This window comes from Coenobita brevimanus, chromosome 71, assembly GCF_032717465.1.
Source record: "Coenobita brevimanus isolate Jiangsu-jjx chromosome 71, ASM3271746v2, whole genome shotgun sequence".
Lineage (NCBI taxonomy): Eukaryota > Metazoa > Arthropoda > Malacostraca > Decapoda > Coenobitidae > Coenobita > Coenobita brevimanus.
Genome location: NC_137024.1, coordinates 21,002,981 through 21,028,046, shown reverse-complemented (window position 1 = coordinate 21,028,046; position 25,066 = coordinate 21,002,981). Strand labels below are relative to the sequence as shown.

Genomic DNA, 25,066 nt, shown 5'->3' with positions numbered 1-25,066 from the left:
CTTTCTTTTCCAGTTTGACTAGATAAAACTGGTCACCACCAACTGTGCCTATATTCTTTACTTTTGATAATTGGCATTTCTCTGCAAAATAGCAGTCAGAACTCAGTCTTTAGTCTACTCAGCCTTAGTTGAGTTAGCGTCATGGCTACTAATATATATGTACAGGAAGCCAAAGATATGGGGCTTATCGATCCCCAACAAATAAAGGAATATGTGCTCTCTCAGTTTAGTTACGAGGAGCAGCGTGAGAATGATGCTCGTGAAGAGCATTGAATTCAGCGTGAGGAACGCGAGAAAGAATGCAAACACGAGCGAGAACAATGTGAACATGAGCAAAAACAATGCAAACAACACGAGAGAGAACGCGAATACGAGCTAGAACAACGAGAGAGAGAATGAGAACACGAACATGCCGAGTGCGAGGCACGTGAAAAACATGAACTTGAGATGCTGAAGTTCAAGCGAGACTCCTTGGCTTCAGACACATCTGGTGCAGCTAACCCAAGCTCCACGAGCGCTCTCCCTGCACATGTTCTGGCGACCCCACACATCAAGCTTCCTCCATACAAGGAAGGCGAGCAAATCAAGCCATTCATAGATCATTTCGAAGACATGGCTCAGCTGTACCAGCTGGATGAGGCAGCTAAGCGGCTCCAGTTTCTTAGCTTGTTTGTGGGCCCTGCCCTCGATATTCTCCACAGACTTCGTGGAGACAATTTCACGTATGAGATGATGAAGGCCGCACTCATCAAAGCGTACGGTCTCACAGTTGACGACACTAGGAGTCAGTTTATGAGGGCGCGTCTACAAGAAAAGGAGACTGCTGTTCAATTTCTTGTTCAGCTTACTGCTTTCTTAGATGAGTGGATGGAGAAAGACGAAACACCTCCCACGCGAGAGGGGATAATTGACCTTATGCTGTGCACACAGCTAGAAAAGTCGTGGCCTGCTGAGCTTATGGCTCAGCTTAAGATCTGCCAGCTTAGGGAAGCCCCGAAACCTGTGACCAAGAAGCAGGTTAGGGCATTCCTTGGCCTAGTGGGGTATCATAGGAGTTTTATCCCCAACTTTGCTCTCATTGTCCAACTGTTGTACGAGGTGCTTTGGAAACATGCTCCAAACACCATTGAATGGGGAGAAGCCCAAGAGAGATCTTTTGCCGCCCTTAAGAATATGGCGTGTAAGGAGCCTATCTTGCAGTTGCCTGATTCCAACAAACCTTTCATACTGCACACTGATGCTTCACAAGATGGAGTAGGTGCCGTATTAATGCAAGAAAGAGAAGATGGAATTTTCCCAGTGGCATACCACAGCTGTAAGCTAAAACCCGCTGAGAGGAATTACAGTACCGGTATTTCTGCAACAGCCCCAGTGTATCGGAGGCAGGAGACGAATGCAGCCTTTATTCCTCAACAACAGTACGGTGATGTTGTCCCTAGCAGCACATGTACTTCTCCACAGTTTACTAGTCCCCCAGCGACAGTGAACCCTCCTCCACAGGTGATCAATGCTCCTTCTTCCCAGACGGTGAGTTCGACCCTTCAGGCATCTAGTTCTCAGAGCACCATGTTTGCTGCATTGTTCATTCAGCAGCCTTATCAGTGGCTGGCCTCTTCCTTCACAGGCCCTCCCACAGGTGACAGTGCCTTCCTTGTTCAGCCAGGGTTTGTAGGAGGCATTCCTGTAAAGGTCCTGAGAGACAATGATTCCTAAGGTTGCTCTGTCAGGCAGAGTCTAGTTCGGCCTGAGGAGTAAACAAGTCGACAGATCCAAGCTCAGCTTATTGATGGATCATTGAGATTGTTCCCTGAGGCATGTATCCAGGTGGCATCTCCATTTTACACTGGTATGACACCTGCAGTTGTCATGCCAGAACCTTTGTTTGACCTAATAATAGGCAACATATCAGGTGTCAAGTATAGTTGCACCGTTGATGATGCTACTCAGCCTTCGGCTGCAGTAACACGAGCCATGGCCAAGGCTCCAAACTGCGTCACCCCGGTGACCATTGCATCGCTGCAAAATCTGATTTGTAGTCAAGATGTTGTCCAAGAACAACAGTCTGACCCGACACTTGCTCCCGTGTGAAGCAAAAGGGTAGAGTGATTAAGTATTCACGGGGAGGTCAAGCCAAGTTCCTTAATAAACAAGGATGGCTGTACCATGAATCACGAACACCCCAGGGTGAGGGTCGACTGCAGTTCGTCATTCCTGCTAAGTACCGCCAAGCAGTGTCAGAATGGGGTCATTGTTCAGCCTCAGGAGGTCACATGGGCAAAAGGAAAACCCAGGGCCATATCTGTGCTGACTTTTTCTGGCCAGGAATGGGACAGGAAATAGATAGCTTTGTGCGTTCCTGCAATGTGTGTCAACTTACCACCAATCAGGGACATGTCCTTCCTGTGCCTTTTGAATCCACACCCATAATCTCTGAGTCAGCTGAAAGAGAGGGCAGTGGTGATGTAGGCGCAGACCTGATGTCTCATCTGCTAACTGATACCTAACACGGGCAACTGTTGTATGCCAGGTTCTGTAAGACAGGCGTCCTCAGAGATTTATGCAATCCAAGGACTAGCTTGGTTCCCAGTTGTTAGTGTACCAGTAAGACCTGAAGTCTCGCCCGTTGGTCCCACAGGACACATTACGTCCAGGACCTGTATATACATATATACCGTAGGTTAAGGGGAAGTTTGAGACCCCCATAGGGACAATCCGAGGCTGTGTCTGAATTACCTTGCGGTGTATCTCGAGCTGTGGGCCTCTCTGAGGATTCCCGGAGAATGCACATTATCCACATGAGTGTTCACACCCATGTCGGGTGTTAAAATGTGACCTGCCCGAGATTGCGTAGGGATTCTCAGCTTGCCATTATTAATCGTAAGTGCAGTGTTAGGTTTAACCAGTAAACTGCCTGTTCTCAGAGATTTGGGCAATCCAAGGACTAGCTCGTTTCCTGGTTAATAATGTAGGTTTAATCAGTAAACTGCCTGTTCTCAGAGATTTGAGCAATGCAAGGACTAGCACGTTTCCTGGTTAATAATGTAGGTTCAACCAGTAAACTGCCCATTCTCAGAGATTTGGGCAATCCAAGGACGAGCACGTTTCCTGGTTAATAATGCAGGTTTAACCAGTAAACTGCCCATCCTCAGAGATTTGAGCAATCCAAGGACTACGTTTCCTGGTTAATAATGTATCCATTAACAAAATAAGTGTACTTTTTGTAACATAAGTACTGACTACTAGGCAGAGAGGGAAATTATAATTTAATAAAAATTGTCGCACTGACACTTTTGATGCTCAACCTTAATTGATTTCACAGGTGCAGCTGGCGAGTGTAGCAGTTTTGTCATGCAGATCAGCTGATCGTCTCTGCTGCATGCTGCCGCCTCTTCTCTTCTGCCTCGTCGTCTCTATTTACTATTGATTTGTATTATATCATTTTACACATAGGTACAGTTACACCATAACTGTCACACCTACACCGTGTATTACATACATCACGCTACATAACAATCAGTTGTTAATGTATATGTAGCGAACATTTTGCTCAGTTTTACCTGAGTACAGAATTTTTCACCGTCATCTAAGAGTTTTTTCCTCAAGCTTGCTTCTATTAACGTAAATACGAGGTTTTTACGATCATGGGCGACTGTGATTTTCTCCTGCAGCAGGATAGTACACACATCACAGTGTGAATCTTGTGTGACTGAGGATTTACATTTATGTATATTGAAAAATTTTCTGAAGAAAAATTTGATTTTGATGGGGCGTAATGTCACGAATTCGCGCAAGCATATTTATATAATTTCATGACATTGTACTCTGATGAGAACTCTAGTGGAATTCCCACTGGACATCACTCAGTTCAACCGTCCTTGTATTCACTTCGATCAGGATGGTTTTCAGAACATTTGTCACTGTTTCACAACTGACCATTCTTATCCATGACATTAGTGCTTTCACTGAGTGATTTATTGTGAGCCTATATCGTTCACCTTCCTTCCATTGACTGTTGAAGTTAGGCCATGCCTATTTCCGGCGAACATGGCCATCTCTCGCCCCATTTCATAGTTTGAAGTCAGTCAGCTCGGAATCGTCGTGAGGATAGGATCATTTTGTGCCCAGCATAGAGCAGCATCTCTATTGTATAGTGAATTCCTGAATCTCCATCTAGATGGTGATTGGCGAAGCGGGCTTGGAGCAAATAGCAGCATTGGTGTTCATCACAGGCGCCCAGACTTTCGTTTCGGCTCCCCTCCACTGACCAGTATTTCTGTTCATTTTTCTAGGCTTAAGTTTAATTAGCTTTAGAATGAACGAGTGAGTAAATTCTCTTGTTATTTGAATTCATGAGTCCCCTAGTGATCATGAAATTCCCCTTTTGAATTTATTTTGAGATTCATATAACGTAAATTTATTCTATTGTAATAAATAAATTTACAGTTCTTTTCCTTGAGCTTAATGTAATTAGACTCGTGTTTTATTTCTCCACATTAAGCTTATTTTAGTTGCCGCTCCTAGTTTGCACAAACTCTTTACAATATTCATAACTGGTACTTAGGGCAGTCTTTTTGTATCAAACTTAAATCCGTTGTGCCAGGCAGGAGTTAAGCACTGGCAAGAACCTGTTTATTATTATTAGCATTAGTTATTGATTGTCAGGGGTGGACTCACTTTCTTGAGAGGCTAACAGTACTACAAACAGCACTCATGAGTAATTAGTCTCTGCTGTGTACTGTTGAGAAAGTTTTTAAATTCTTGTCTTTAGAGAATCGATGAAGTAAGCCGGCATAAAGTAAAATTTACTGCTTGATTTTCACAAGTCAATTCCTTGTCTCTAATTTCAAGTAACATCCAGCATTTATAATTTATAAATTCACCATCCCTCCATGACAACAACAACATCCATATAAATATAAAACAACCAAGGCGACATCACACATCCCTGCTGCAGCCCCACTCTCATGGGAAACCAATCACTCACATTATTTCCCACTCTTACACACGCTCTACTGTTTACATAAAAACTTTTCACTTCTTTTAACAACCTACCATCAAGCCCATACAAAGTCAAAACAGTCCACAAAGCCTCCCTATCAGTTCTATCATACGCTTTCTTTAAATCCATGAACGCTCAGAACACATTCTTACCTTTCACTAAATACTTTTCACACACACCTGTCTTACAGCTAACACCTGATCCACACATCTCCTCCCTCTTCTAAAGTCACACTGTTCATCATCAATCACGCCCTCTGTATCCTCTCTATCAATCACGCCCTCTGTATCCTCTCTATCAATCACGCCCTCTGTATCCTCTCTAACTCTCTTAATTAACACTCTGCCATACACCTTACCTACAACACTCAACAGACTTATACCCCTAAAGCTAGTACATCCATACTTATCACCCTTACCTTTCTACAATGGAACCACACAAGCACTTTCCCAGTCAACTGGCACCATACCTTTCACAAAGCACACATTCAACAATCTTACTAACCAGTCAACAATAGTCGCTCCACCATCTTTCAGGCATTCCACAGCACACCCATCCATACCTGCAACTTTTCCTTTCATCTCCTTTACTGCCTCCTGCACTTCCTCCATCGTGATCATAGAATCATTCAACTCTCCCAACACATTTTATCCTTGCATCCTTCCATCTGCCACAATCTCAGCCTCCCTATCGTCCTCTACATTTAACAATCTTTCAAAATACTTTGCCCATCTCTTCCTTACTGTATCCATATCAATTAAAATCCTTCCATCCTCTGCTTTAACTTGCTCTTCCTTCCCAGACTCTCCCTTTTGTACTCTTTTCACCTCCTTCCAAACATTTTCTTATTCTGCTGAAAATTCTCTCTCATCTGCTGCCACTTTAGCATCACGCACAGCCCTTCTTGCCCTATTCCTCTTTTCCTTATACCTCTCATATGACACCTCATCCTTCCTTTGCAGCCACACTTCACATGAATGTCTCCTCTCAGCCACAGCCATACTTATTTCCTTGCACCGCCATTCACTTCCCTTTTTTACACCACCACCACCTACTTGTCTCACACCACACATCTCTTCCGCATGCCTCACCACAGCACTCTTAAACAACTGCCATTCCTCTTCCATATTGCCATTTTCCTGATCTTTAACCGCGTTCCACTCATCTTTCTACTTCTCCTGATACTGTATAATTTTCTCTCTTTTATCCAACTCAACCACTTTCAAAACTTCCCTGCCACACCTAACTCTCCTAGCTCTCACCCACTTCATAGTAACTCTCAACTTTCCCTCCACCAGGTAGTGGTCAGACAGACCTCCTCGCTCTCCTCTCAAAAATCCACATCCAACAATCTTCCTCTCACATTCCTGGACACAGCCACATAGGCCATCAGTACTCTGTCAACAACCCTTCCACCCTCCTGTCTCACCCATGTATACTTATAAATATCTTTCTTTTCAAACAAGGTATTTCCAGTCACCATCTCTCACTCAACACACATCCCTATCATTCGTTCCTCATTTTCATTCTTCCAGGCACACCATGCATACTAATTACACCTTCAACTGCTACATTTCCCACTCAAACATTCAGATCTTCCATCATTACCACATTCACATTTGCTCCAAAACTCTGCAAACACTCTTCAACATCATTCCAGAAAGACTCCGTCTCCCCTGCATTCCTTTCACTACCAGGCCCATATTCTCTCACAAATACCCACAACTCACGTCCAAATTTCGCTTTCATCCACATCAGTCTCAATGACACCTCCTTTCATTCAAACACACATTGCTTCACTTCTGGGCTCACAAACAAGGCCACACCTTCTCTTCCCCCTCCTCTATCAACACCTGACATCCTTCCATTGACACTTCCAAACTTAGACTCACCTTTCCCTTTCATTTTTGTTTTACTCAAAGGTAACACATCCAACCTTCTTCTCACAATCATTCTCTCAATCTCTTCCCTTTTAACCTCAATCGTGCTACATCCACGCATTCATAGATCCAATCTTCAGGGTACTGGGATAACTCAGTCCCACATACCTTTCTATGCCCTGTCTTCTTGTAGGAACTAAAAAACAGAGGAGGGGGTCCTTAGTCCCTTCATACCGCCCCTTTTAGTCGCCTTTTACGACACGCAGGGAATACGGTGACAGAATTCTTCCTAACACAACCTGGCCGCAGAGTGGTAGTGGTAGTACCACCCCAGAGTGTGGTCAGATTGTGCATATATATATATAACCCCAGTGTGTGGTCAGATTGTGTGTGCGTGTGTATATATATATATATATATATATATATATATATATATATATATATATATATATATATTGCCAGAAGCCTCAATCCCGTTTGGGGTGGCCACAAACAAATCGCCTCCAAGTCGCCCTGTCCCCCGCCATTTCACTGCACAGCTCCCAACTCACATCCCCCTCTCTCATATACCTCTCCACCCCATCCCTCCATCTCATCCTCGGTCTCTCCCTCCCTCTTCCCCCCTCCACCTTACTCACATACACTCTCTTCGTCAGTCTTTCACCCTCCATCCTCTCCACATGGCCAAATCACCTCAATGTGTTCCTCATAACGCTTCCTATCACATCCACATCCACACCACAACGCTCCTTTATATCCTAATTCGTCAGCCTGTCTCTCCATGTGACTCCACAGGCTCCTCTTAAATAACTCATTTCCACTGTTCTCACCCTTGTGTCCTTCCAACAACGTCCAAGCTTCACTTCCATACGTTAGAGTTGGTATCACAATACTGTCATGTAGCAACTTTTTCACTTCCATGCTCACTTTCCTGTTTCTTATCACTGCTTTCAAAGAACCAGCAACCTTTCTTCCCTGCTGTACCCTTTCAAGCACTTCACCCTCCAAACCTCCATCCTTACTCATCACACTACCCAAGTACTTAAACGTACTCACATTTTCCAGTTCCTCACCATCCAACCTCGCTGTACATTCACTGACTTCACCTCTCTCAAAGACCATCACTTTACTCTTCCCTACATTCACCTTTAGATTCCGTTTCTTACACACTCTCCCAAACTCATCCACCAAGCCTTGCAGCTCCCCTTCATCTTCACTCGACAACACAGTATCATCTGCAAACAACAGCACAGGGAGTTTCCAAACACTATCCTCTCTCACCAGGGCCACTCCAACATCCAGTACCCTACCTTGTACCTCTTTTATTACCCCATCCATGTACAGATTGAACAACCATGGAGACATGACACATCCCTGTTTCAAACCAACTTTCAAAGAGAAAAATTCACTTAGTTCACTATCCACACGCACTGCAGCCTTCGCACCATCGTACATACTCTTCACGGCATTCAACAACTTCCCATCTACTCCATATATTCTTAACACTTTCCACAATCCTTGTCTATCCACCCTGTCATATGCTTTCTCCAAATCCATGAAAGCCACATACAACTTCTTTCCCTTCTCTAGAAACTTTTCCACTAAAGATTTAAGAATGAATATCTGATCTACACAACCTCTTCCCTTCCTAAAACCTCCCTGTTCTTCTCCAACTAATTTCTCTGTTCTTTCTCTAACTCTGTCAATAAGTATCCTACCATACACTTTTCCTATTATACTAAGAAGACAAATGCCCCTATGATTACCACACACTTCTTTTTTCCCTTTTCCTTTGTAAAAGGGAATAATTATACCTGACTTCCAATCCTCCGGGACTCTACCTTCCTCCCAGGCCAATCTGCACATCTTCCACATCCATTCTACTACTATCTCTCCCCCATGCTTCAGCATTTCACCACACACTCCATTAATTCCTGGGGCTTTCCCCGATTTAACTTTCTTCATTGCTTCCACAACTTCTATCCTACTGATTTCTTCCTGTCTTCTCACCTCCCTCCTTCTCCCAGCCATTCCCCAGCCACTTATACTCTCATTACTTCCATCCTCTATGTTCAACATTTCCTTAAAGTGTTCTCTCCATCTGCTCATTTTTTCTCCCTTCTCCACTAATAATCTACCATTTTTATCTTTCACTCCCCTGCTAACTTCACTTCCACCCTGTCTTACTCTTTTCACCTCTTTCCAGAACATTTTCTTACACACACATATATATATATATATATATATATATATATATAGATAGATAGATAGATATATATATATAGATAGATAGATATCTATATCTATATATATATATATATATATATATATAGATAGATAGATAGATATCTATATCTATATATATATATATATATATATATATATATATATATATATATATATATATATAGTCAGATTGTTTGTGTATGTATATATATCATAATCATCATCATCAGCCATTACATGTCCATTGCTGAACAAATGCCTCCCCCAACCTTCTCCACGAATTCCTTGACTGAGCCAATCTTCGCCATGTTTTCCCTGCAAATTTCTCTATCTCATCCCTCCACCTCCTGTCTGTCCTTTTTCTGCTACGCTTACAATCTCTTGGTGTCCAGTCAGTTAACCTCTTGCTCCATCGATTATCCCCTATTCTTGCTACATGGCCTGCCCACCTCCATTTCTGTTCTTTTATAACTTCTATAATATCTTTGACTTTAGTCTTCTCTCTCACCCAAGTTGATCTTTTCCTGTCTCTTAAAGATATTCCCAACATTGACCTTTCCATTGCTCTCTGAGAACGAATTAGTTTATTTTCCATCGATTTTGTCAGTTTCCAAGTCTCACAACTATACGTCATAGCTGGAATTATACATTCGTTATATATTTTTCCGATTCATACAAACTGGCAGCTACATTTCATAATGTCCCTATGTTTACCGAAAGCTTTCCATCCAATTGTAATGCGTCTTTTTATTTCGCTATCATTATCTTTCGTTAATTTTACTATTTGTCCCAGGTAATTGTATTCCTCGACTTAATCAAGAAATTCTCCACTTATTCTGGTGACGCTCTTTGGTGTTTGAGGATTAAACGTTACTTTAGTTTTACTCCGGTTCATCTTTAGCCCTACTTTGAGACTTTCTCTGTTCAGGTCATTTAACATTTCTTGCAATGTCTCTGCTGTTTCTGAGATTAGGACAATGTCATCTGGAAATCTTAAATTGTTTACCTTTTATCCATCTATGCTCACTTCTTTGTTTTCCCAGTCTAGCTTTCTGTAAATACTTTCAAGGCATGCTGTAAATAACTTTGGTGAAATTGTATCTCGCTGACTCATGCCCTTCTCAATCTTAATTTTCTGTGAGTCCCTATGTAATTCAACTGTAGCAGTTCCCTCTTTATATACGTTTTCGAGGACTTTTACAATGTCCTCATTCACTCCTTGTTCTCGCATTTATATTTGCTATGTGCTCCACTGAGTCGAAAGCCTTTTCGTAATCAATAAAACCTAAGCACAGTTGTTTATTATATTCTGTAGTTTTCTTAATTAGCTGATTCATTGTGTGTAGATGATCAGTAGTCGAGTACCCCGCTCCGGAATCCTGCCTGTCAACGAGGTTGGTTTCTTCCAAATTTGTAGTTATTCTGTTTGTACGGACTTTAGTGAAGAGTTTGTAAATGACTTATAGTGAGCTAATGGGTCGATAGTTACTAAAGTCTTTTGAGTCACCTTTTTTGTAAAGTAACTATTGCCTTACACCATGTTTTGGGAATTTTCTTCCATTTTATACATTGAGTAAATAAGTGAGCAAGCCTGGTTTGTACTTCTACTCCTGCATCCAATAGTAAATCTGCTACTATTCCATCTTCTCCTGGAGCTTTCCCTCTTTTCATATTTTTTAGAGAATTATTTACTTCATCTGGTGTTACCGCAGGTATTTAACTTGTGTCAACTGAAAAGTTAGCTATTGGTACTACGGTCTTTGATGCATACAGTACTTTGTAAAATTCTTCAACTCTCTTCAACATCTTATCTCTGCATTTAATGGTTTCACCGTTTTTGTCTTTAAGTGATGTAATTTGCTGCTTTCCAAGTGTCATTTTACTTCGGACCTGCTTCAGACTTTTTGCTTTTTTGATGGTTTTTTTTATTTGATCTCTCTCTCTCTCTCTCTCTCTCTCTCTCTCTCTATATATATATATATACACACACACACACACACACACACACACACACACACAGGGTGTTTCAAAAATAGTGTTCGTAAATTGCAGAATGAATAGAGTAGGAAAATATAAATATACTTTACTACAGTAAATCCTCGTTTTTCGTTGCTTGGATGTTCTGCCAAAACCTCGCGAACCGTGAAACGTCGAAGTGTGAAGTTAAGAATCAATGGGAAAAACAGAGAAGCGTTCCGGTAGGACACATACCTACCGTGTCAGAAAGTACTATAACACCAAACGGGCCCTAACCAAAATTAAATGAAGAGTGTTTGCTACTGCTTAACAGCATGACACATTAAACATGTGCCTGAAAAGACATTAAAACTCTTCTAAAGAGCTGCAACACCAAAAATCCTTAACAGAAATAAAGTGATAACTAGCTTGAGCGGCACGTGAAGGTGTGTTGAGAGTGGATGGTCTAGTTCCCGATGTCACTAACCAAGGAAAAGCTGCCACTTTTCACCAGATTATTTAATTTTCGACATCAAAGTAGGTCAACTGAACTCTGGTCATTTTATGTGCATTCTTTGTCACTAAAAGGGAGAAATTATTACAACATTATTTTACTCACTGCTACAAGGAAGAGGCTGTAATATAGTCAAATAGAATAAAAAAAATTGGTGGGCTGTCTACCATCTCTGTTTTGGGACGGTTAATATTCTTTCCTTTATAAAATCTCGATAAGCTTAATTTTACATCCATTTCAGGTATTTGTCCATCAAAACAAAAATAAATAGTGTTACGAGAAACATGTAACGATTCGTTGTTAAGAAATAGTAGCACGACATGGCTGAAGATTGTACGTTACGATCACAAACAATAACAAACTCACGTGTGTCTACTGCCCAGCTGGATCTGCTGTGTATTCACGACACAGCTGAAGATCATACGTTATGATCATAAACCATAACAAACTCACGTGTGTCTACTGCCCCACTGGACCTGCTATATAAAGATCAAGGAAAACTGTTGCTTAGAAAAATGGACAGTGCCTAGACTGAGCATTGGCACGCATCGTCTGCAGAGTGTCGGCTGCCGGCTGGGACCATCGAATTGTGGGGAATTTCGCGAATTGTGAGACAACTCAGAAATTTTTTTCTTGCGCGAAAAATGAGGCGTCGAAGTAAAATGCGTCCAATTACGAGGATTTACTCTATGTGACATTTTTGGAAATTTGTCATATTTACCGTGACTCTACACATTTTATGTTTAATAGGAAGCTCTAGGCCTAGGGGATGAAAACGATCAGTAGCTTACCATCACCTCAATACCTTTATTTTTTCATACATTTGTGTACACCGATGTATTGTACACTTCAGAATTACAATAGGTGCTCGAAATTTCTCCCCCCCTCGTTGATACAGGCTTGGGCTCGGCTCAGAAGTGCCTGGCGTATACGTTCAAATACCCCTGGTGTTGTTCCTTACTTCTCTGCATGCCTGTTGAACTCTGCCACAGTTCCTGACGTGTAGCATACACCCTGCATTTCAGGTGTCCCCAAAGATAAAAGTCAAGTGACTTTAGGTCGGGTGATCTAGGTGGCCAGGCAATGGGACCTCCGTGGCCTATCCACTCGTCAGGGTACTAGCAATAAGGAAATCCTTCGTACCACTCTCATCTGAATTGTCAGGACCACCATGCCTAGTCCCGGGCTCCCGCGCTCATCGTGGACAACGTAGGATTGGATGATGCATATATATATCTGTTATCTATATCTGTCTACCTATCTATCTATCTGTCTATCTATCTATCTATCTATAAAATGTGTCCGACTCTGGGCAAAGGCTTCAGGGACTATCCCAAGGCCTAGTAGTCCTCCTACACCTCCACATGGCACCACTGCGGCGCTAACACCCACCGTCCATATTGAATACATGCTAGAGCTGTCTCATAAAGGAATGGTGTACTGGTATTAGCGGGGGTACATTTACATGACGGCCGGTCTTCTGGTAGATCAGTAAAGTTTGCTTTTATGAAATTCAAATCCTTAACTATTCCCTGCCCCAGCCGGGATTCAGTCCTGTATATATAGTGCTGCTCTCGGGTGACTGCCCTTTCCTCTCTTTCTTCCTTCTTTCCTTCCTTCCTCTTCTATCTTCTTTCTTTCCTCTTCTTTCTGTCTGCGGGTGACTCTACACCGAGTAACAAGCCAAATGGTTTCCTGTACACCAGGAGACAATTTACTACACTGAGTGGTAACCATTTAACCAAACTATGGCGCCTGGTGGTTTAGTGGGTAATTAAGGCGCTCTAGCCGGATTGAGCCTGTGTAGGTTTATATCTAAGGAATGGTTGGGATAGTGTCACTTAGGGATAAAGTTGGTCACTCTTATCTTAAACGTCAGAACTAACTGGCGTATCCCCGGACTCATACGCTCCTCGTGGAGCAATACTGGATTAGATGATGTACTGTATGTACAGTATGTATATAAAACCAATCGGGGTAGAAAAAAAAAACATAGAGCAAGTTGGGGTAAAAAGTAACACAGCCCAGACAATCTTTATCTGTTGCCTAATTTTTCTAGTTTTTGTGATAGGCCCACCTATACTCCATATTATGTGTATCCAGATTTGCCCAACAATAATTTGGTGCCAAGTTATGATCAAACGAAGATTTTTTTTTTTTTTTTCTGCTCATTTAACTTTTTAAGTAATGCCATTTCATGTGCTCTGAATGCATTACATTCATTCTACTTTCAGGTGATCAGTAGCAGTTGCCCTTAAGAGCCAAACCAAGAGACAGGACCTGCCTGCTTTTGTAACTCCAGTATGGATATGTGGTTTTTTACCCTAGGTACAGACACCCCTAAGGGATAATAATAATAAAAAAAAACTATGTTCCTTATTGCAACTAAAAAACAACAAAGCAAAAAATACAACACAACAACATTGTGAGGCCCAACAAAGTTTCACACTGAAGATAAACTTCATGGAAAGCAATTCAATTATTTTTCTGAAGCAGCTCATGAATGCTTAAAAAATGCAGTTAAGTTTGGATTTCCTTCTAAAAAGGCAAAACATAAGAATGTGAGGTCTGCATGGATCAGTCAAAAAAACAAACAGTATATATAAAGGACAAGCAGGCACTCAGATAGCGCATACCTCTGTCAGTGCGATTGCAGGATCCTGATCCGGATCCGGATCTGCCCCCAAATTTAATCAATCCTTTTTTGGCCCATGATCAACTCTTCCACAAAATTTTACTGAAATTCATTAAGAACACTGGGAGATATTGTGTGGACAAACAAACAAGAAACAAACACAAGTGGATACATAACCTCCAACTTCGTTGTTGGAGGTAAAGCCTTGGTTCATAACTGAAATCATGTATTTATATTCAGAATGTATGCAATTTTTTTTTTTTTTAATATAATTATAGGTTATGTCCAAATGTGCTGTACGCATAAACAAGGAAAATTCATGAGTTTTTGGAAACTTTATTTCCATTTTTTTTTTTTTTTTTTTTTTTTTTATTTTTTTTTTGCCCCGAGAGCGGTGATCGTGTTCCCCATTCACCGGGTAAAAAAAAAAAAAATCCACACATTCCTAAAATCTCATCCTTGACTGGTTGTAGAATTTTCATTAATGTCATGTTTTAGGATGTTATGTACCCATTGCCATGTGATATCCAGTCCGCCCATTTGGTTTGAAAAAGGATCAGTGAAGCAAAACTAAGGCAAATTGTTTTTATTTACGCCGATTGACTATACCGTATAAGTATATAAAGTATATATATATGAAACGTATTAATATTACTTACCTATTATACATATTGGTTTCCGTATAAAACGTATTCTTCCAAAAAATCCCATATATTTGGAACGGCATCCAGCTGCCCACATTCTCACCGCATACTCCACACCGAAGAACACCACCAAACAGATCTCCTGTAAGAGGAAATGTAAAAATTATCATGATTAAAGCAACCAAAATCTACACAATAAAAGGATGTTCCTCTTCCCCCCCTGGTCTCTGGAAACATGCAAGTCATCCTCTTCAGGCCAGTGGGGCTTGTTTGCTAGTGAGGATAAATTTTTACTTTCGGGCAAACACAGGTTTTGTTAATACAAGGTGTTTCTGATTTTTTTTTTATGTGACCAATTAAATTTTGACCCTCATTTCTTGCAGAAATGTGCAGTTCCCAATTTTGATGGAATCGCATAAAAAACACTAGAAAAACCTTGGGTTCCTAATTGGGGGGCTAAGCCCCTTATGCACCTCCTCCATTATCATAATCATACAGACTGCCACTAAACCTAACCTTGAAAAGCCATAGGAAGAGGTACTAGTTCAGTCCTCGGGCAAGTAAGGAGTAAATATATCCAGTTTGACATGACGCCTGCGCAGGCTATAATTTTAATGCCTACATTTCCGTCACAACTAATTTCCAATGGAATTAATAGGAAAAAGTTGCTAATAATAAGCTGAACCCAAACAAAACATGCAAACTGTGTACTCTGAGGAAAAAAAATTCCCGGGAGGGGATGGGGACCGTGAATGGGGTCGGGTGGGCTGGGTGTATTGGGTAGGGTGATGGTGGGTGGGATGCTTGCTATCAACAGCGCGAACAACAAGTTTACTGTAATTCTCTCGAATCCTTCATTCAAACACCTGAAACTATAGCCTCAAAACCAAAGATACAAGCTGGTAGGCGACGATGGCCAGCTCTAAGACAGCCGTTGCGGTTTAGCCTGTACACACAAAGAAGGACCTTATCTGGTTAGAGTCTAAAAAAAAACTTCTCTCGCCTTTCTTTGGACACAAACTAAACCACCAAGACAACAGAAATACCTCAATACTTGCGTTAACACAGTAAACATCAAAAACTGAGAGAGAGAGAAAAAAAAAACTCCTACAGTATGTACTGATTTAATTCTTAATACACATATCTAGTCATTTCAAACCATTTCAGCACCACTGCAATCTTTTGGGGGATGAAAATATGGATATTAATTTGAAGGAATTTCATTCCTCTTTAATTTTCACCGGCGTGTACGCAGTCATTTTGCAAAAAAAAATCGCGCTTCATTGCAAAGCATGGGTTTAGGAAACTAAAAATTGCATTGTCAGGTTCGCCAGATGTTTCTCTTCAATTTGGTAGGAAAAAATCGATTTTCGAAATTTGAAAAAATGGTGCTAGGACTGGCCACTGGGTCCCGACCATTGCTGGACCCAGGGCCACAGTGGGGCTAAGCAGGCCGTTGATGGGCAATGAGTATTCTGGTCATTGTGTCCAGGTCTGGTCGAAATCGGTTAATTCTGAAGGGTAGAGGTGCCTGCCACACTTAAACTAAACTGCCAGGGACAGGAGGCCCATCTTCCCAGGGCTGCCACTCGAACACTAGAGGAGAGAGGGGAAAAATGGATGGCACACTTCCGATAGGGAATGACATCAAGATTATGCCTACAGAAGTCAGAGCTCTCTATGTCCACTAGTAATGCTTCAACAGCTCAAAATGTAAGAAATACGAAAAGGCGGTTTTTCGGCCGTTGCTAGGCAACGAGTAATTACCTAGCAACCAAAACCTTGTGAACACATCTAGGTCATAGGCTGGTCATTACATCCAGGTTTGGTCGGAATCGATTAAATCTGAAGGGTAGAAATGCCTGCCACAATTAAACAAGAATACAAGACCGCAAGGCTACAAGAGAACGCGATTAACTATAAGGGCAGCTTGGAGCTGTCCAGTATAAACCTAGATGCCACATCGCCCATTCCTCAGCGCAGTAGCTATACGTTTGCACAGCCGCCATCTAGGAGTGGTCAAGCGTGTAATAGTGGCACTTGCTTTAGAGTGAATTCAGACTATGAAAATTAATGTAACACTCTCTCTCTCTCTCTCTCTCTCTCAAACAAAATAAGAATAACCAAATTCAAAAGTGTGTACTTATCCCCGTACACATGTCAAGTTGCACATTAGAACATTGAATACTTCCGTGGACACGTGTGTGCATTTCAGAAAAACATGTAAGTATTCTCATAAATTTCCACGCGTGTACACATATATGAATTATTTATGGGCACAGGTTCATGTATTTAAAAAAAAAAAAAAAAAAAAAGCTTACATTGTTCTGTAATAATGTGACTGGACTAATGCTGTGTGTGTGCATGTGTGTGTGTGGGGGGGGGGACAAGCTAAATCTGCCCACATTGGTGCAATAAAAGTAAACTGGCCGAGGAACTATTATGAGAGAGAGAGAGAGAGAGAGACGGGGGGGGGGTAAAAATGAGAACAAAAGAGGACATGAGACATGCAAATGAAGAGGAATGAAGGAAAAAAAAAAAGCACAAAAGAGAAGCCGAGGAAGAGAGGAAGAAAATGAGAGGAGCATAAGAGACGCAAGCATACAGTTGATATATACATCGTCTGCCTTGACCGCTCCAAGATGGCAGCTGCGTTCGAAAGTAGGTCTTTTTTTTTTTTTTCTATCGACCATTGGGGCCGAAGTCCCTGGTCATTAAGGCAAATTTATATATATGTATATACATAGGCATATATATACATTTATAGACAAACATATATATATACATACATACGTTCATACAAATATCGATGCACATCTACACACACACTTTCAGACACACATACACACGTCCAGTTAGGATGGAGAAATAGAAGAAGGGAGGGACGGGAAGAAGGAGTATTTGTAAGGAGAGTGGAAAGGTTACAAGAGGATGAGAATAAGGCAGAGTATAAGAGAGAAGCGGGGGAACGATTGGGTAAATATGAATTGGAGCAGATGGGGGACGTGGAAGGTGTGTGCAGGATATTTACAGAAGAAATATGTGCAGCATGTGATGTGGTGTGTGGGATGAAGAGAAGACGGAGGGGTGTGCAAGGAACAGTGTGGTGGAATGAAGAGGTGAGACAGGCTGTGGCACAAGAGAAGAAAGCATACAATGAATGGATGAGAAATAGGGGCGTGGAAGAAGTTGAGAGGCGGAAGAGAGAGTTATATGTAGAAAGAAAGAGAGAGGTGAAAAGATTCGTAACAGAGAGTAAGAAGAGAGCAGATGAGGAATTTGGAAGGAACTTGAGTGTAAAGTGGAGGGACTGTAAGAAAATGTTCTGGAAAGAGGTGAAAAGAGTAAGACAGGGTGGAAGTGAAGTTAGCAGGGGAGTGAAAGATAAAAATGGTAGATTACTAGTGGAGAAGGGAGAAAAAGTGAGCAGATGGAGAGAACACTTTAAGGAATTGTCGAACATAGAGGATGGAAGTAATGCGAGTATAAGTTGCTGGGGAATGGCTGGGAGGAGGAGGGAGGTGAGAAGACAGGAAGAAATCAGTAGGATAGAAGTTGTGGAAACAATGAAGAAAGTTAAATTGGGGAGAGCCCCAGGAATTGATGGAGTGTGTGGTGAAATGCTGAAGTATGGGGGAGAGATAGTAATAGAATGGATGTGGAAGATGTGCAGATTGGCCTGGGAGGAAGGTAGAGTCCTGGAGGATTGGAAGTCAGGTATAATTATTCCCTTGTACAAAGGAAAAGGTGAAAAAGAAGTATGTGGTAATCATAGGGGCATCTGTCTTCTTAGTATAATAGGAAAAGTGTATGGTAGGATACTTATTGACAGAGAGAAAGAACAGAGGAGTTAATTGGAGAAGAACAGGGAGGCTTTAGGAAAGGAAGAGGTGTAAATCAGATATTCATTCTTAGATCTTTAGTGGAAAAGTTTCTAGAGAAGGGAAAGAAGTTGTATGGGGTTTTAATGGATATGGAGAAAGCATATGACAGGGTGGATAGACAAGGATTGTGGAAAGTATTAAGAATATATGGAGTAGATGGGAAGTTGCTGAATGCTGTGAAGAGTATGTATGATGGTGCTATGGCTGCAGTGCGTATGGATGGTGAACTGAGTGAATTTTTCTCTTTGAAAGTTGGGTTGAAAGAGGGATGTGTCATGTCTCCATGGTTGTTCAATCTGTACATGGATGGAGTAATAAAAGAGGTACAAGGTAGGGTACTGGATGTTGGAGTGGCCCTGGTGAGAGAAGATAGTGTTTGGAAACTCCCTGTACTGTTGTTTGCAGATTATACTGTGTTGTTGAGTGAAGACGAAGGAGATCTGCAAGGCTTGGTGGATGAGTTTGGGAGAGTTTGTAAGAAACGGAATCTAAAGATGAATGGGGGTTTGGAGGGTGAAGTGCTTGAAAGGGTACAGCAGGGAAGAAAGGTTGCTGGTTCCTTGGAAGCAGTGATGAGAAGCAAGGAAGTGAGCATGGAAGTGAAAAAGTTACTACATGACAGTATTGTGATACCAACTCTAACGTATGGAAGTGAAGCTTGGACGTTGCTGGAAGGACACAAGTCAAGAGTGAGAGCAGTGGAAATGAGTTATTTAACCCCTTAACCGTGGGGCATCACTTTCGTTACGCTCGGCCACAATGGATCATACCGCAGGGCGTCACTTTTGTGATTCTGTGTTATTTTTAATTATCCCGGGCTCTCAAGTGGTGGCTTGTATCATCTATCAGTACTGCCAATGTCCAACACTAGTCAGCACTCCAAATCTCATCTGTACTCCCATCCATTGTTGACAATTTAGCGATTTTACCCCCTTCGTGACTCCCCTCCCTACCTGCCCTCCATTACCCTGTCCTCTCACCTCCCACGCCGCGCTGCGCTACGCAAATTTCCCCTGGATTTTTCCACAGATTTCATCCATTGAAATAAGCCCTATGCCCTATACTTATACAAAATAATATATACCAAAAAAAAAAAAAAACAGGTAAGTGATAGTGTTATACACCAGGAATTGGCTAATTATCACCTGACAAAACCTCACGTGCATTCATTCGCTACATTACCACGGTAATTTCCCATTTGAATTATGCCTTGTAATTGATGTCTGTAATAAAAATATATATCAGAAAGGAAGGGAGAATCCTAATTGACATTTACATTCACTTGGAACTACCTATTTCTTTATGTATTGCCGAGATTTTCTACCTATAAAAAATTAGCATGTAAGTTAGCAGCAGTCAGCCTAAAGTGTCACTGTCAACCCTTCCCTTCTCAGATAAGCCGCGGCATTTAGTTCCTTGTCCTCCGCTGTAGAGAAACGATGTTGCACTCGTGCCCCGCCATTCCTGCCACTTCTGCGCCCATTGCAAAGGGCCCCGTGACCTCTACTCCTAAGAAAAGTAGTGAGGCAAGCAGGAAAGGCCTTAGTGACTCTGCAGTGGCACGTGAACTGGCAGAATTGTCCATGGTTATGATGGACAGTGACTTTGATGATTCGGGTGAATCTTGTGATGAGCCGGGTGAGGTTATCGTGCCAGAAACAGCAACAACGAGTGCTACAGTGTCTGAATTAGTGTCTAGCTCCAAGGGAAAGGAGCCTTTAGTGCAGCAAGGACAGGAATTTGGGAAGGGAGTGAAAAGGCGGCGTGTTAGCCCCAGAACAATGCCCCCACGTGACCCAGCCCGCCATGAGTCACGAGTGCATTCACCTTCCCATTCCCCAAGCCCCACTTCACTCATTTCATCATCATCGGCTGAGTTATCTCCGGAGTCTTCGTCGTCGGAGTCACCACCAGCATCAACAGTGAAGGCAGGCTGTAGAGGTAGAGGTAAATCAAGGAGAGTGAAAAGTAGTGTAGCTAGTAGGGTAAGGGCTGCTAGTGCTGTACGGCAACCTAGGGTCAGTGCGAGTGACCTTGACCGAGATAAATCTGCCTCACAGCCAACCTCCACCACCACCACCACCACCACCTGCCCTACACCGCCACGACAGGGAATCCTGGACGCCTTCGCGTGGACGGAAGGGTCAGATTTTGTGCCAGAAAATTTAGTTTTTGATGAGAGCTCCTCAGGAGTTCAGCCTGCCTTCACTATGGACGAAAATGCTGAGTGTGTCAACTACCTTTTGGCCTTCCTAGATGACGAAGTCATGCAGCACATATGTGATGACACCAGCAAGTATGAATCACAACGTGCTGCAAGTGGTACAGGTGCAGCCAAGATGCAACAGTGGTCCATGCTGGGAGTACAGGAGCTGTATGTGTTCTTTGCCCTCATGCTTCTCATGCCACACTCCAAGAAGCATAAGTTGGAAGAATACTGGTCCATGGACCCTTTACTACCCTCACCCACCTTCAATAAGTACATGGCCAGAAATCGCTTCTGGATCATCATGGGAAACCTGCACTTTGCCAACAACGATGTACCTTCCCAAACCGACCCACTCTGGAAGATCCGGGAGATTCTGAGCAGAATGAAGGATAAGTTTATGTCATTCTTCCAACCCTTTCAGAAGGTTGTCATTGACGAATCCTTGGTTTTGTTCAGAGGACGTCTTCGGTTTGTTCAGTACATTCCAAGCAAACGCCATCGCTTTGGAATTAAGTTCTTTGTACTGTGCGACTGTAAGATGGGGTACATCCTTGACTTCATCATATATTCAGCCAGCACTGTCGATCTGGATAAAACACACCCCCTTGGCTTCTCAGGCTGTGTAGTGAAAGTGCTCCTAGAAAAGTATTTTGGTGGGAATCATGTGCTTTATACAGGCAACTACTATACAGCACCGAAACTTGCCAAATACCTTTCTGAGCACGGCATTGGCTCCTGCGGCACTGTGAAAAGTAATTGTGCCCGCTTCCCCAAATTCCCAGAGGCAGGAACCTCGCAGCGAGGAGACGTGCACCTACGCAAGTCTGAGAAGATGCTGGCAATACGGTGGCATGACAAGAGGGTCGTGCACATGCTCACCACCGTACATAAGGGGGAGATGAGAGACAGTGGGAAGGTCGACCGTAGGACAGGCGAACCTGTGATGAAACCTGATGCTGTGTTGGACTATAATATCAACATGCGGCTGGTGGACAAGTCCGACATGATGATTGGTGAGATCGACTGCCTCAGGAAGAATACTAGGTGGTACAGGAAAGTTTTTCTGCATCTGATAGATATGACGATGCTGAAAGCCTTCATCCTGTACAAGATGAAGGTCAAGCCACCCAAGTCCTTCTCCCTGAGGTTGTTCGCCAGGACTTGTGTCCAGCAGCTGCTGGAAAGATATGGTAGGGTGACAGCAGCAACTCCAAGGCGCCATCCAGTAACAGTTCCCGACCGACTTGAGCAGAGGGCGTATATGGATCGACACAGACTTGAGCTTATGCCTGCCACAGGGAAAAGGAAGGCTGCGATTCACATGTGTCAGGTATGTGCGCATACCACCCGCCGCACACCTGAGCACAAATGCACCTCTTGGCAGTGCGCTGAGTGCCAGGTTCCCCTCTGTGTTACCTGCTTCTTCGATTACCACAGCCAGAAGCAGTTCTAACAGTGCAAGTGTGGAAGCAGAATGATTAGGAAATAATGTGTAAACAATGTGTAAATAGCAGGTGAAAGCAATGGATGTTCAGTACGTATGATTGAACAGTGTATTATAGTTTTATCTTACTGAAAGTGACAGTGAATAACATAGTGTAAGTAAAATAGAAGGGTAAATATTGAAAATAGAATAGAAAATGTAAATAGTAATGTAAGTAATTAGTAATATAAGAATATGAGTACAAATAATTTATGTTATAACAGTGAAAGTGAATCCATGGCTCTCTACGTATTTTACTGAATGAAAAATTGAATGACTTCAGTGACAATAAACTAATACGACTGACGGAAACTTATGGAGAAAGACTCCAGATATATATAAGTGTGATGTAGTAATAGAAATATAAAGTGTGCGCGGTTTTATGAATAAAAAATGACAGAGTACCAAGAGCGAACTAGCGCAAGTGAGACGATCAGACGCGCTCGTAATTTCCATTGCTTTCACAGTGTTTTTTTTTTTGGAATATGGATCCCAAACTACTTGAAAATCATAGAATAGTGTTTATAGTGTTTATATCTGGCTGTGGTAATCATATTACGGGTTGTCGGGAAGTGTAAAGTGGAGACTTCGTTACCCTACTTCAGAGGTCTCCACAAGTCCTACGGTAACTGACGAAGGCTCAACAAACATTCCAGGAGAAAGCTGAAGGTATGTGCCATAAGCATATGTAATTTTATTATTCTAGGACTAATAACTGATTTTTGGCAAATATTTTTTGAGAGTATGTCGGAGCCCGAATAACCCCGCGGGACACGCAAAACATTGGTAAACATGCCCGCGGTGTAGGGGTTAAGAGGAGCCTGTGGCGTCACATGGAGAGACAGGCTGACAAATGAGAATATAAAGGAGCGTTGTGGTGTGGATGTGGATGTGATAGGAAGCGTTAGGAGGAATACACTGAGGTGGTTTGGCCATGTGGAGAGGATGGAGGGTAAAAGACTGACGAAGAGAGTGTATGTGAGTGAGGTGGAGAGGGGAAGAGGGAGGGGGAGGCCGAGGATGAGAAGGAGGGATCGGGTGGAGAGGTATATGAGAGAGGGGGGGGGTGAGTTGGGAGCGGGGCAGTGAAATGGCGGGGGCAGGGCGACGTGGAGGCGATTTGTTTGTGGACACCCTGAACGGGATTGAGGCATCTGGCAATGGATAGATAGATTTTTATTTTTATTTTTAAACCTGACGTTATGTAACAGATAAATAGCCTAATTAACCTAAAGTCCCTAAAACTAATACCCTAACAGAAAAATCGCTAACCTATGCTAAATCCTAAAAAGACAAATAGCTAAACCTACAGTAATATTAAAAACAAAAATACCTCGACCAGAAGAACACCATCGACTGCACATATATAATGCCTTTCTACATTACATACCTGCACTCATCACCTGCTGACTGTCAGTCGAGGTACAACCTAATATAGGGGACATCAATATATGAAAGGGAACCAGACGAGTCAGGAACATTTCCACATACGTCAGATGTCGGCCCTAATTAGAATAACTTAAGCAAGATGATATAATGTTTTTACATAATATGTACAAAAGTGAAGGACCTCACCCAACAGACCACCATCGACTGCAAGTGCCCAATACCTTTCTACTGTATATTGCACATTTACACTCATCAGCTGGTGACCGTCAGTCGAGGAACGGGGTTTCATGTAGAGGACATCTATATTAGAAATAGATCAGTGGAAGGAGGAACTATTTCAAATATGTCAACTGTCAACCCTAATTATTAGTAGAATATAAACAAATTTACAGTTGATAAAAACCAAAACCATACAGTAAAAAAGTTACATCACTCTGATCAGTCCAGTCTCTCTCAAGAAAGCCATCAATTTATCAGTCATAATGTCCCCATCACCCAGGATGGTGGAAAGGGTGAAGGGGACGTCTGCTGCTTCGCAGTATTTTATAAGTGAAGCCCGTTCACGAATAAATCGCCGACAGCGCAGGATGATATGACTGATAGATAACACTGCATCACAGATGTCACAGCGCAGTGGGAAGCGTCTTTCCATGTGCGGTTTCATGTGCGTTACCATGGTGGCATTGAGCCGTAATCGTGCCAGGTCTTTTTCCTCAAGACGATTAGGATGGTTGGCAGTGTCCCAGTCGCCCAGGTACGGCTTACAGTTGGAATACTTAGTCTGGTCCACTGACCTTGCCACAGAAGATTTATTGATTTCTTTCCAAGAGAGACGTAACCGTAGATCATGAGGAACATCCCAAGTCTCCCCAAGCTCTACAGCCGATTTTGCAAGTAAGGCAGCCTGCTCATTGCCGTAGATACGATAATGACCAGGCACCCAGATCAGCATGAATGACTTGTTGCATGAATGCAACTTATTAACGATGCGGCCCTGGATCTCATGTGAGTCCGTAGTGCAAGATGCAATTGGCTGAAGGGCTGATTTCGATTCTGAAAATATGACAAATGAGTCATGCCTAGAATTTAGAGCACAGTCTATGGCTTTGTCAACAGCAAAAAGTTCGGAGGTAAACACAGATGTATGAGTCGGCAACTGGTACCTGAGTGCACATTCAGTAGACCACACACTAGCACCCACACATTCACTCGACTTGGAACCATCGGTGTACAATTGGTGGGACCCC

At 42.4% G+C, this 25,066-nt stretch overlaps 1 protein-coding gene across 1 annotated transcript in view; it reads right to left on the bottom strand.

Annotated features, from left to right (window-relative positions):
• LOC145406698 (potassium voltage-gated channel subfamily KQT member 1-like) overlaps positions 1 to 25,066 on the bottom strand; it is a 553,790-nt gene that overhangs the window by 454,265 nt on the left and 74,459 nt on the right. The window contains exon 3 of the mRNA XM_080277799.1: positions 14,870 to 14,996. Within this exon, the coding sequence (XP_080133925.1) occupies positions 14,870 to 14,996 (127 nt within the window). The remainder of the gene's footprint in view (positions 1 to 14,869; positions 14,997 to 25,066) is intronic.